This window comes from Pelophylax lessonae (assembly GCF_965119305.1).
Source record: "Pelophylax lessonae genome assembly, chromosome: 7".
NCBI classification, from domain to species: Eukaryota; Metazoa; Chordata; class Amphibia; order Anura; family Ranidae; genus Pelophylax; species Pelophylax lessonae.
The window spans coordinates 149,620,740-149,634,668 of NC_138774.1; the positions used below are offsets into that span (position 1 = coordinate 149,620,740).

General features: G+C 40.8%; 1 protein-coding gene across 1 annotated transcript in view; it reads left to right on the forward strand.

Annotated features, from left to right (window-relative positions):
- The window catches only part of AMOT (angiomotin), an 81,754-nt gene that overhangs the window by 34,919 nt on the left and 32,906 nt on the right, over window positions 1-13,929 (forward strand). Inside the window, exon 4 of the mRNA XM_082264276.1 lies at window positions 4,150-4,242. Coding sequence (XP_082120402.1) covers window positions 4,150-4,242 — 93 coding nt within the window. The remainder of the gene's footprint in view (window positions 1-4,149; window positions 4,243-13,929) is intronic.

Here is a 13,929-nt window from a genome sequence, read left to right on the forward strand (position 1 = left end):
CTGATTTTCAAAAATGTTCTTTTGAAATTCAACCCATGTGTGGCCAGCCTTAGTTTTTTCACAATTATTGGGTGTTTCCTGTAATAAAGACCAACCTTTCATCAGAATGGTTTAAACCATGTGCATGTCACTTAAATTCTAACTCCCCCTCAAAATAATCATCTTCAATTAATCTGCTTCCTTTAAAATGCCTCCAGGTTTGCAGTGTTTAAAAGAAAAAGAAAATCCAGCGAGCAGATAATGATGCATCACTACTGTAATAACGAAGCATTATATGTAGTGTTGTATAGTGTTATGCTGTGTGTGTCTAACGGCTGCATTGATTAAAGCTAAACTCTAGACAAGAAGCAACATTAGCAGCTGATATACAGATATGGGAGCTACTTTTTTTGCCATAGGATTTATAATATCTAGGAGTGACCCAGCCCTTCAGAGAGCAGAACATTGTTGGTGACCTATAAAATAAAAGTTCAGGTATGACCAGCGCTATAGAGTATGTGTAACCGTCAGGTGTAAGTTGCCACCAACCAACCCCTGGAGATCCTGGGGTCCAATAGACAGATAAAAAAGTAATGTTGGTGTATTGCGCTACCTGCTCAAGGGAAATGTGGATATGGTACCGTACTGTACAGTGTGTGGGAAAGTGTGGACTAGACTAGGTAATCCACCATGATCCCAAAAAATTGATAAAATCAATAAATACATATAATCCTTATATATTCCACGAATGCCATAAAATAAATTCTATATAAAGTGCACCGTGCCAAAAGGGAAAAGTTTGCTGTGCAAATGACAATACCCTTACGAAGTGCTAAGTGCTAGTGCAACTGTGAGGCTGATAAAGAAAAAGTTAATGGTGCTCATTTAGTGTGCATTTCACAGACTTTATTGATAAATGTGCTCACTGATGTGGATAGTACAGATATATTTGGATAAACTATCAATGTTTGAGTGATATCCTCTGTCCCGGAGGTGAGGTTTTAATCCAGAAATGTATAAGTGCTATCGTGCTGAACAAATAAATATTCACATTGTGTGATGGTTTATAGAATAAAAAATAATGGTGGGGAGATTACTCCCAGTGCTATGTGCCAAGCAGTGAATTACCAGTTACTTCCGGTAATGTATAACTGGTTTCCAAAAGCAGTGTTAAACATGGAGGTGTGGGAACAGCGAAAAGGAAATTCCCAAGGCTAAACTATAGGCAACCAGGTACACAAGAGCTCAACCAAAACAACCGGAGCTGACCTAAAAAAAAAAAACAAATACACCCTCAAAGAGAAACAGGTCCTCTAAACAGCAGCCTGCAAAACCTTGCGGCCAAAGAAAGCATCCGCAGATGCCAACACATCCACTTTATAGAACTTTGTGAAAGTGTTCACCGACGACCAGGTGCCCACCATGCAAACCTGCATCACTGACGCCTAATGACGGAAGGCCCAGGAGGCACTGGGCGCCCAAATAGAGTGTGCCTTGACAGGGAAAGGAGGAACCTGACCCTTGATGAAATGGGCCTGAATCACCGTCTGTCTGATCCATGTGGAAATGGTCACAGAGAAAGCGGACAACCCTTTCCGAGGCCCTTCCGTAAGCACAAATAGTTTGATAGTCTGAGTCTGATTACCTAAAAGACTCCGTAGCTGCCAGGTACACCCTAATCGCCCGCACCTGATGCTGATGGATAGAGGTTTGTCTTGAATCTTTGATTCCAACGCTGTTAAAAGATTGGAAATCTACTTCTAGGAAGATCTACCATCGTATGTGAAAGACTTACATTGCGTAGTGTGAGTCTCTTGGGGTTCATCCTTGTTCTTTTTCGGTGGCTCTAATCTTGACCTTCCTTCAATGGGGGGTTGAGCAGAAACTGGCCTTGAGTACTATCAAGGGCCAGATGTCTGCCTTAGCGGTCTCCTTTCAACGGCCCTTGGCCACACACTCCCTGGTGCGTACTTTTTCTTTAGGGAGTTCGGCAATTGACCCTTCCAATGCGGTCTTCGTTACCGCCTTGGGACCTCAATTTGGTGCTCTCAATCCTTGAGATTCCCCTGCTTACGCTGTCCCAGAAGGTGGCCTTTTTGGTGGCTATCACCTCTGTGCGCAGGGTGTCAGAATTGGTGGCATTATCCTTTTGTCCGCCTTGGTGGTTTACAGAAATTTGGTGGTTCTTTGCCTCTGTCAGCCGTTTATTCAAATAAAAATCGGAGACAATCTTTGGAAGGAAGACACTGTGTTGCCTTCCCTGTGTCCCAGGCCAAAACATACGAAGGAAATTGCATACCTTGGCTGAGGTCCGGGCGATTAGGGTGTACCTGGCAGCTACGGAGTCTTTTAGGTAATCAGACTCAGACTATCAGACTATTTGTGCTTACGGATGGGCCTCGGAAAGGGTTGTCCGCTTCCTCTGTGACCATTTCCACATGGATCAGACAGACGGTGATTCAGGCCCATTTCATCAAGGGTCAGGTTCCTCCTTTCCCTGTCAAGGCACACTCTATTTGGGCGCTCAGTGCCTCCTGGGCCTTCCGTCATTAGGCGTCAGTGATGCAGGTTTGCATGGTGGGCACCTGGTCGTCGGTGAACACTTTCACAAAGTTCTATAAAGTGGATGTGTTGGCATCTGCGGATGCTTTCTTTGGCCGCAAGGTTTTGCAGGCTGCTGTTTAGAGGACCTGTTTCTCTTTGAGGGTGTATTTGTTTTTTTTTTTGTTTTTTTTTTTTTTTAGGTCAGCTCCGGTTGTTTTGGTTGAGCTCTTGTGTACCTGGTTGGCTATAGTTTAGCCTTGGGAATTTCCTTTTCGCTGTTCCCACACCTCCATGTTTAACACTGCTTTTGGAAACCAGTTATACATTACCGGAAGTAACTGGTAATTCACTGCTTGGCACATAGCACTGGGAGTAATCTCCCCACCATTATTTTTTATTCTATAAACCATCACACAATGTGAATATTTATTTGTTCAGCACGATAGCACTTATACATTTCTGGATTAAAACCTCACCTCCGGGACAGAGGATATCACTCAAACATTGATAGTTTATCCAAATATATCTGTACTATCCACATCAGTGAGCACATTTATCAATAAAGTCTGTGAAATGCACACTAAATGAGCACCATTAACTTTTTCTTTATCAGCCTCACAGTTGCACTAGCATTTGCACTAGCAATAGGTATTTTTGACTTACCATAAAATCCATTTCTCTGATGTTCGTTGACGGACTCAGCACCCACCCTTCTGTGGAGTTGCAATTCTTCTGACACTGCTTGTAACAAAACAGAGTACCTATAGCAGAGAGAGGGAGTATACCCCCCGGGACTGGCCCTAGGGCATAGCCAAACTTTTTTTTCCCCGCCTAGTGTCCTACTCCTGTAGGGGGCAGTATAACCCAATGGGTAAGAGAATGAAGGTTTCCTATTTTGAATCGTTAGCTGTCAGGTTATTAAAAAGGCAATTTCAGAACCGATTTATTCATACAGTTTGTAGTGTACCATACATAGAGTTGCAAAACAGTAGGATAAAGGAATATTTCTGAACTACGTTTTATCTCATGGTTACTGTGAAAATGTGTGAATGCATCAATGCAGTGCATGTTATCTTAGCTTGCAGAGCTTGGATTCATTGAATGAGTTTACCAAAAACGAAAATATTGCAGAATATACAGCCTCATGCTACACAACTAAGCTGAATAAACTAAATTATTAATGTAACTTTAGTAAAACTATCTTTTAGATGCATTTTTTTACTCCAAAAGCTTTTTATTAAAATGAATTTGATAGAAATAAAAAATAACAAAATGAAGAAAAAAATATATATTTTTTTACCTTTTTATCCACCCTGCCGATTAACTATATTTCCAAGAGATATGAGGCACTTTTGGCCTCACTCATGTGGCCTATTCCCACAGAAGAAATAGGCTCCATTTTCAGCAATGTTGATTGTGGAGACAAAACGGCCACATCTGTTGTGTATATGTGATGCTTCCTGTTTAGGTTGCTGCTATAAAACATTTTGTTAAAAGACTTAACCTCTCTTGTTGTAGCTGAGGAATTGTTGGATCCAAATCAGAGTAAAATCTACAAGCGTTTAGTTTCCATTCATTGTAATCTCATTTCTAGAACTAGTAAAAGCCATTTCTTCCCTCCTTTAGAGCGAATGGAAACCGCAAATAAACAACTTGCAGTGAAGGAATTGGAGGGGTCAGAGGACAACAGAAACACCATATCACAACTTCTAGCACAAAGTAAGTTCCTGCAATAACTTATTTCTTCATTGGGACCATTAACTTCATGAATCACACTGAAGGAAGCCTATTAAATAAGAAATTTTGAAGGATCGCAAGGATAGGCAAAGTGCACTACTAAACAAAAGCAGCAATTCAGTAACTACATTCTGGATGATGTGGGTTATGTATTGACCTTGTTTTGTTGCATTTTGTTTTAAAGTGGTTGTAAGACTCAGTTCACACTGGGGCGGCACGACTCTGTACTACTTCGGGGGCAACTTGTGCATTCCCATGCACCACGACTTCGGAGCGACTTGCATGGACTTCACAGCAGTGTCCTGTAGCAGTCAATGGACCACGAGGGAGCGCGACTTGTCAGGCTGACAAGTCGCGCTAGTGTGAATCGAGTCTTAAGCCTCAAGGGTTGTGTTTTTGTTTGTGTTTTTTTTTTTTTTTTACACCTTTAATGCGCTACTGTCAATCTCAGCCAGTTAGCCAATGATGAGAGAGCGGGGGCAAGACCAAGACACGGTCTGTGTGTGAATGGACACCGAGTATTGGTTTGGGAGTGAGCCTGCTCAGGTGCTTACATAGCATGCTGCTATGGGTGCACTCGGCAGGAGGGAGAGGCCAGGAGCGCCGCTTGTGGACCCGAGAAGAGGAGGATCGGAGCTGCTCTGTGTAACCACTGCACAGAGCAGGCAAGTATGACAGGTTTGTTATTTTTTAATATCCCTTTAATGAGTAAGCCTGGTAGTACATCCATTAAATATTTATTTATTTTTTTTTTTTAATTTTATACCTTATTGTGACATTGGTTAGTTTTATTCTGGTTGACCTCGCTTTTGGTAGTATGATGAAAATTGCAAACTGGATATGCCTTATGCATAATTATCGAATTGCAGTAAATTTTTAAAATTTTAAAAGTTATACTTTTTATTTTTATTTTTTTTTAGTCTTCAGTTTTGCTTATTTGATAAGGCAAGGAGCTGAATGAACATGTGTTGTAAAATCTTTACTTCCAATCCGATCGCACTGGAATTACTTTAAGGCACTTGGAATTGAGTTATGATATCTAAATAATTGATAAGTAGTTCTGATTAAATCTCTCTAACAGGGACTGAGACAAAAGGATTTTTATGAGGCTCTGTTGTATTTTCTTCAATATTTTAATTGATTTTGATTTTTAAAAAAAAAGTATACAAGGCGCTTTAGGTATGTACATTGGAAATATATAAGTTACAGCTCTGATCACTGGAACATGCAAAAACATATAATACAGTGCAAAGAAGAAGGCTCCTTGTAAACATCTGTATGAAATGCAATAACAGACAGGTAAATGGTAACAGTCCATATTGGTAGTGTTTTTCAAGGGTCCTGGTCAGAACATGGCCCCAGTAAGAATTACTGTAAAGTAGAAAAAAAGGGATGGAGAAGAAAAGTACCAAAGTGGGGGTGGAGGGCAGGAGAAGGAGGGGGTAGGAACAAAGCTGGAGGTGAGGAAATGGGAGGGAGGAAGGGAGACTGTCAGAGATTAACTTCAGTCCTGCCCAGAGACCCTGACAAGTCCTCTACTCTTGCCAAAATTTAAAGATTCGTTCACATTTGTGGCTGGCACGTTTTTGTTCTGGATCAATGGCAGTTTCTGCAGAACAAATTGTTTGGTCTGTGCCCTGTGCGCACCACAACACTGTTGTAATGTCCGGTGGGGTGTAGTGAATTTCCCTCTAAACTCGCTCTGGTGAAATTAAACCCAGCTGCTACAAGGCAACAAAATTAAAGCTGAACTGCAGGCTGCTCCCTTCCACCCTTCTCCTACACCCCTTCAGTTAATCCCTGGCATAAAAACACTAAGGCTAGGTTCACATCTATGCGGTTGATGCAGTTTTCAGGCGTGTTTTGCAGTGTGCTTTGTGTTTTTAAACTGGTGTTTTTGCATGCAGTTTTCATGCATTTTGCGTCCCCCCCCCCCTTTTTAACACAGTGTATAGCTGGTTGCTAAGCAGCGGCCTGGGAAGCTGCCTGCAGTGTCACTAACAGCCGATTAGTCCTCAGCTGTCAGCGGGGTTCCACGAAGAAAGCTGAATGTAAAAAGAATTTTAAAAATTGCCAGAAAAAAGGGCAAAAAATGGCGTGCCCCCCCCCCCCCCAATCCGTTCCAAACCCTTGGGGGTCTGATATGGATTTAGAGGGGAACCCCAAGCCAAATAGGGGAAAAAATTGGTCCTTTTCCCCACAATCCTGGGTGGTGGTTGTGGGGGTCTGCAGGCAGGGGGCTTATCCAAATTTGGAAGCCCCCTTTGTTAATGAATATGGGGTACATTGTACTCTAATCATTTGAATATTAAGTGTCAAAAATAAATAAACACACACACACAGTTTTTGACAATGCCTTTAATAAAAAAAAAAAATGGCCCCCAATGTAGATCCAACGTAAATCGCGCGGCCCGCTGCACCGCCAGACCCAGAAGCTCCGCCCGCGACAAAGGCTAACCGCTGACTGTTTTTATTTCTTATTGACAGTTTTTTTGGTGAATGAGTAGGGCTACTATGCACCCCATACTCATTCACATTGGGAGGAGGAAGGCGCTCGCTCATCCCCCTCCCTTTCCTGACCTGCCATGCTGCATGCTCGTATAAGGGTCTCGGATAAGGGTCTGGTATAAATTTTGGTGGGGACTCTTCGCCATTTTTTTTTTGGAGGGGGTAATAGTTCTTTATCCCCGGCAATTCTTTTTTTTACATTCAGCTATCAGCGGGGAACACAGCTGACGACTTGTTGTTAAAGGATAAGTTCATCTTTGGGAACATGTAACATGTTCCCAATGCTGTAGCTGCTGCCCCCTCTCCCTGCAGCAGCAGTACGGAAAAAAGTTTCCTGTACTAGCTGCCACTTTTTAAAATCAGTGCGACTGCATGGGGCTCCGCCCACACAGCCGCATTATTCATTCACACAGCTCTATGTGTGAATGGAACTACATTCACACATAGAGCTGTTCTCCATGAACTACCACGGTGCTGTGGAGCGCCGTGGCAGTTCATTGATTTGTAACGGTCAGTGTATCTACCTGGTCGTATGGGATACACGGACAGGTCTGCAGGAGACCTGCATGGCACCAGCGATCTTCTGATGCTTTATAGACTCCAAAAGGAGAAAACAAAAAATGGATGCACATTTTTTTTTTACCTGTCCTTTCCGTGCGCAGGAGGCAGGATCTTTTTTCATGTATCAACGTCACCACTTGTGTGATGTGGACACTTTTTTTTTTTTTTTTCTTTTGAATGTCCATCATCAGGGTCCTCTTGAAATACAGCAGAGACTCTGTAGTGGATGACATCAGCATGAGGGAACCGTTTGGATTAGCCATTGTGCCACATCTGCAGTCCTTGATTACCAGTCCCTTGCACCTGGACACATGCCAGTGAGGGACCTAGATGGTGCATTGGGAATATGAAATGCTCCATAAGGTTACTTTCTACTTTTTTTTCTGTTTATTTTAAATTTTGCCTGCAGGTGGGTTTTAATGCAATTTCTTGCACTCCATTTTTAACCATGTTTGAATAAGAGACTTTTGGCAATAGGTGCGATCGATTATTTTTTTTTTCTACAAAGCAGTACTGGCAATTTAGTACCATGGAAACAGGCGGGTCTGCTGACATCCTTGGGGCTTGTTCTTACTTTAGCTGCTTTGATCAGATGAACTTTCTGCATCAGGACCTAAGCTGACTTTTAGTAGTAGAGAATAAGGGTTTTCATTCAAATCTTATACTGGCACTAATGAGTAATTTGTGAAGCTATACCATGAATTTCTCAGTGTGTTCATCTCTGGAAGCCTTAAATTCTTGGTTTGATAGAATCTTTGGTCTCTCTTGTCTATTTTATTCATTTGGATGCTTGGTGGTTTGATGTTTCTTTAGTCAAGGCTTTGATCTCCATTTTCCCACCCTGTGGAGGGAGGGGTGGCTCTGATGTGGTTCCCATTTACAGCCAAGCTTTTTAAAAAGTGAAACATTTTTCCAGCTAATTGTTGGAGTTAATTAAAGGTGTTTACATATTTTCTGAGGGAGTTACCTCTTTTCAAGACCATATTTTCTGTGGGTGTTGCCCTGTTTAGTACCAAGCATGCTGCTTTTATTTCTACATGAGATGTCTCGTTGGTGTTAAGCTTTGCATAGATCAGCATATCCATACTTCTTTCTGATTGCATATAAAAACTGAATAGCCTTTCCTGATTTAGTAAAACATCCAAACCACTGCTAGGAGGCTTAGTTCCCTTTCCCATTCTGAGCCCAACTTTTAAACACCATCAAAGACCCTTTTAAGGGCCTAAAATACATGTATTCACTCATATTGGGCCCTTTTCACATGGACAGACCAATCGGTTCCGCCTGTCAGATTTTTTAGGTGGACCCTATCAGACCATCTATTGCCCTCTATTGAGCGGGGAATGTAAACAGACGTGTCGGTTTACGCCCGCTGACATCTGATCCTATCTGCTAAAACCAGACAGAGGGCGAAACCCTTCCCCTATCTGTCTGGCCGATCGAATTACAGTCAGATGTAACCGGACAGGTGGTTAGTTTACATCCGACCACCCATAGAGGAAAGCGGGCTGTGTCTGCTCTGCATAAGTGGAGTGAACACGCACCTGGTTGCTTGCTCAGCGGGGATCAGCGGCGGAGTAGACCAGTGTGAAAGAGCCCTTAGTATCAGATTGGTTAAGTCATACCCACTCTTAATTTTCTACTGCATTAATATTCCATGTCTCACGTGTACTTTTTAGTTCTAATAAGCTATTTACTTCTGTCGTTCTATATTTCTCTTGGGTACAAGCTCACCCTGTAGGAACGTTTTACCATTTACTTATCAATAAACTGCAGTCATTGAGCATGGACTCCCATATTGTTGAGTGGATTAGGCAGTGGCTGAGTGACAGACAACAGAGGGTTGTAGTCAATGGAGAACATTCAGAACAAGGTCATGTTACCAGTGGGGTACCTCGGGGATCTGTACTGGGACCAATTTTGTTTAATATCTTCATAAGTGATATTGCAAAAGGCCTCGATGGTAAGGTTTGTCTTTTTGCTGATGACACAAAGATATGTAACAGGGTTGATGTTCCTGGAGGGAAACGCCAAATGGAAAAGGATTTAGGAAAACTAGAAGAATGGTCAGAACTCTGGCAACTGAAATTTAATGTGGATAAGTGCAAGATAATGCACCTGGGGCGTAAAAACCAAGGGCAGAAAATAGAATATTTGACACAGTCCTGACCTCAGTATCTGAGGAAAGGGATTTAGGAGTAATTATTTCAGAAGACTTAAAGGTGGGAAGACAATGTAATAGAGCAGCACGAAATGCCAGCAGAATGCTTGGATGTATAGGGAGAGGTATAAGCAGTAGAAAGAGAGAAGTGCTTATGCCGCTGTACAGAACACTGGTGAGACCTCACTTGGAGTATTGTGCGCAGTACTGGAGGCCATATCTCCAGAAGGATATAGATACTCTAGAGAGAGTTCAGAGAAGAGCTACTAAACTAGTACATGGTTTGCAGGAAAAAACTTACCAGGAAAGGATAAAGGACCTTAACATGTATAGCTTGGAATAAAGAAGAGACAGAGGGGATATGATAGAAACTTTTAAATACATAAAGGGAATCAACTCGGTAAAGGAGGAGAGCATATTTAAAAGAAGAAAAACTACCACAAGAGGGGCAAAGGTTTAAAAGTAATATGAGGAAGTATTACTTTACTGAGAGAGTAGTGGATGCATGGAATAACCTTCCTGCAGAAGTGGTAGCTGCAAATACAGTGAAGGAGTTTAAGCATGCATGGGATAGGCATAAGGCTATCCTTCATATAAGATAGGGCCAGGGACTATTCATAGGATTCAGATATATTGGGCAGACTAGATGGGCCAAATGGTTCTTATCTGCCGACACATTCTATGTTTCTATGTTTCTACCAAATTTTTGATTATGACTGTATGCTGTACTAGCTAGAACATACTTGTTCTCTAGTTGCTCATTTTCATAGATAAATATTCAAACTGTTTTTCTATTGCTAACTGCGATATATGCTGGCTTTCTGTCTGTAGCGGATGGATATTTCATTCTTTATATATGTTCTTGCATCTACTGTGTTTCTTGTTAGAACTTCTTACCTTTGCTCCCATTCATACTTGAGTGTTTTTCAACTGTTTTCCATATGCCTGACAACACTCAACATGCAGGATCCCATTCTTTATAATTTTTCCCTGTTTCACACTTGTATGCTTAGTCGCCCTTTTTCTCTTGACCTATGCTAAAAAAAAACACAAGAGCTTTTATTTTATTTGAGCATACTCAGGCATATTTTGGACCAAAAGATCTAATTGGGAGTGTCTGTAAACCCGCTCCCTTCTTTTTGGAATAGCTATGCTTCCCTTGGCCAGCCCATGAAACGGATCCCTGAAGTTTGATACCCGTGAAAAGCGCTTGCCCAAAGCTTGTAAAATGGCTGGGAAAAAAAAACACTTCAAAATAACCAGGAATATACTCTGCTGAGGTGAATGCCGGCTTATTCTTCATAATGTGTGCCTGAAACTATACAGTTTACGCTGAGATAGGAACCTTCACAGATTAAATCGGTTGTGTTAGTGTTAGGTTGTTAGGTTTAGTGACAGTCAAGTGCAGAGCTAAAGCTTCATTCACGATAACACATTTTTAACATTGTTCCTCTACATAGGATTTACATTAATTGTGCTGCCTAATGTTTCTGGGATTCGGAGGTATAAAGCATGAATACTGCAAGTTTGAGAAGTTTGAGTGCGTGTCTTGGAGAAGAAAAAGAACTGTGTAATGACTGGGGTATTGCAAACCAATGACTATCTTTTTAAAATAGTGGTCAGGTCATTTGTGACTGATAGGATTGGAAGGAAAATGGAATTGGAATGGAGATGGGGGGGGGGCAGTCATTCTAGATCATCCTGCATTGGGGATAAAGCTTGCCTTTACCACTTTGTGCAGCAAACCAATCTAGAGAGGAAGGTAGAAAAATGTATTATATTTTAACTTTTACTGGACCATTGGAGAATCTAGTCAGTCCCCTTTCTCCATGTCTTGACTCATTTTTCAACTAGTTGAATTTTAAAATTTCAGCCATAAGACTTTCTGAGTCCCATTAAGGTCACATACTGCCATGAGTAATGACAACAAGATACTTCCTTTGTCATGCATTGTTCTTTGCATTGATATACATGAAAGAAAGTAATTTAAAAGATTTAGCTTATAATGGCCATCTGTATTGTTGCGTAATGAAAAAACAATGTGGAGATTTTTGTGGAATCATAGCGGAAATTAGCTCTTAACACTGTCCCTCCAGCACTTTTTGCACACCTGGGCAGTGGGTGGTTAGTATCGCTGCCAGGTTCCTGACAGGTTGGGGGGGCGTAGACACACAACCTCTGACCAATTGATTACTGCTAATATCTGTAAAAGACTATAGATACAGTAGCACAGCACCATGTACAATAACAGTAGTTCTTCAGTAATAATTGCCTTAGTGCAATTATTGCGGTTCGGATGTGATAATTTGCATAATTATGTAGAGTACATATAGAGATCTAGATTTGTTGCCAGGGAAATGAGCATTCCCCCCCCCCATTATTGAAACCAGATTATCTATGCAACTATAGAACAGTCCTGTACTGGCAAAGAAGTAAAAGGAAGTAAATGGGAGAAAAAATTTATAAATTTGTAAACGTGCAAGGTACAGACATAAACTGTATGTTCATAACCTGGCAATTTGTCCTTTCTATTGTGTATAGAACAGATTCACTATAAGTAGATTATACAAACCACTTAGTAGTACTAAAGCCTACATTTCAATTCTACCCAGTCAGGTGGGCCCTCGTGTGCCCACAAATTGAAGTTATTGTGGTCAAACTAAGTAGATAGAATACATCCAGCTTTACTGCTATAAAGGTATAAATGTTTTATTGAGTACATCGTAGATGCTGCAGCCCTCACTGGCATTTTCAGAACTAATCTGGTTGATTTTATGTTGTGTAGACCGAGCTATGAAATATTTGTTTTGTTTATTATTGTTCACCCATATCAACATAATATCATATTAGGTTTTTTTTTTTTATGTAGCACATTTCGACCTCTTTCAAACTGGTGCGCTTTTGCTGCGCCTTCCAGGGCAAAAAGAGCAATGAATACTATGCCTGTTAAATCCTTTGTAACTGTTCACACACTTCAGGTGCGCTGGGCTTTGAAAAGTCTTGCATGCAGCATCTTCAGTGCAGTTTTTTTAAAAGCACACCAAAAAGGCACCGATGAGTCAATGGGTACATGTTAAAAATGCATCTGTGTGAAAGAACCCTTCCACATCCACATTAGTCCATACCGAAGTACCTTACGTTTTGATATACCTTTAAGAATCGCAATAACTGCCCTGGACAAGAAGCTGGTAAATTCAGCAAAGTTTTTTTTTTTGGAAGACTTTATTTACATTTATTGTTCATCAGTATCCTTATTGGCTTATTGTATCTTTTATCATATGTATATCACTGACAAGTCGAGTATTTTTTTTTTTTTTTTTTTTAACAAAGGTTTCCCACAGCTACCTGTTACCTGCCAGTGAAATTGCAGCAATTAGTTTGTTGGTGTCACGTTTTGGTGGACACGCAAAGATGAAAGCTTCTCACATAGCTCATCAGAAGTGGCACAGCCTTGTTCTCATGTAATCCTTTGCCCTGATTCACCATCCTCCCACTGCTGTGTGTGGAATGTGGCTATACTGGTCTGTCAGTGACTGGGTGTTAATGGCTGCAGGGACTAGTGTTACTAGATCTTCTGTTTAGATACTGTTCATTTCTAGTTCACAAAGTAATGTCTGTAATGTCAATGATCCTGTCACTTATCAGCAGTGCTCTATGTGCACTAATTGCATGATATACAGATCATATCCTTGTTCGGGCTTCCTACTTTCTGTGCCTCATTCTTTGTCCCTGCCACTGCCTTTGTGTTATATTTTAGTTAACTATAAGCCAAGATTTTACTTCCTGTTAAAGTTTTATTGAACTTTCCAAATACCATTTTACATTTGAAATGTCCCCACACATTACAGTCCCTTATAATTAAAGAAAAGCTGTAAATGTTTTTTGGTATCCCCAAGTTGCTAACTGCCAAGACCATGTGAAAACTTTTAGTTTAAAAAAGAATTTCTATATGCTCTGAGACTTGGTGCTTGCCATGATCTACTCTATGTAATCTTTTCCATTGGTCTACATTTTGTAGTGGAGGGGATATGCACTGATGCATTCTTTCTCCGGTTGTATGGTACTTGCATATTATATGCCCACTCAACTGCTTTGTGTAATAGCTTCTTGCATTTAGCACTACAGCCTGTTTGCTTTTGTTTTCTATTCAAATTATTGTTCTATCTTGGCTGTAGCTGGGTTTGTACAGGATTCTTTTTTGAAAAAATTCTGTTCACATTGAAAATTAGTTAATTCTCTTCCCTACAAATTATACTACTCGTCTGGTTTCTAGATGTAAAAGATTTATGCAAAAGCTTCCTTCATACTTTGGTGATTATAAAGCCTCGTACACACGATCAGATTATCGGACAAATTTTCTTCCCTTTTTTTTGTTGCATGCTATCATATGGAAAGTGAAGAGGTTACTTTCATATGAGAACTCTCGTACGACAGAATTC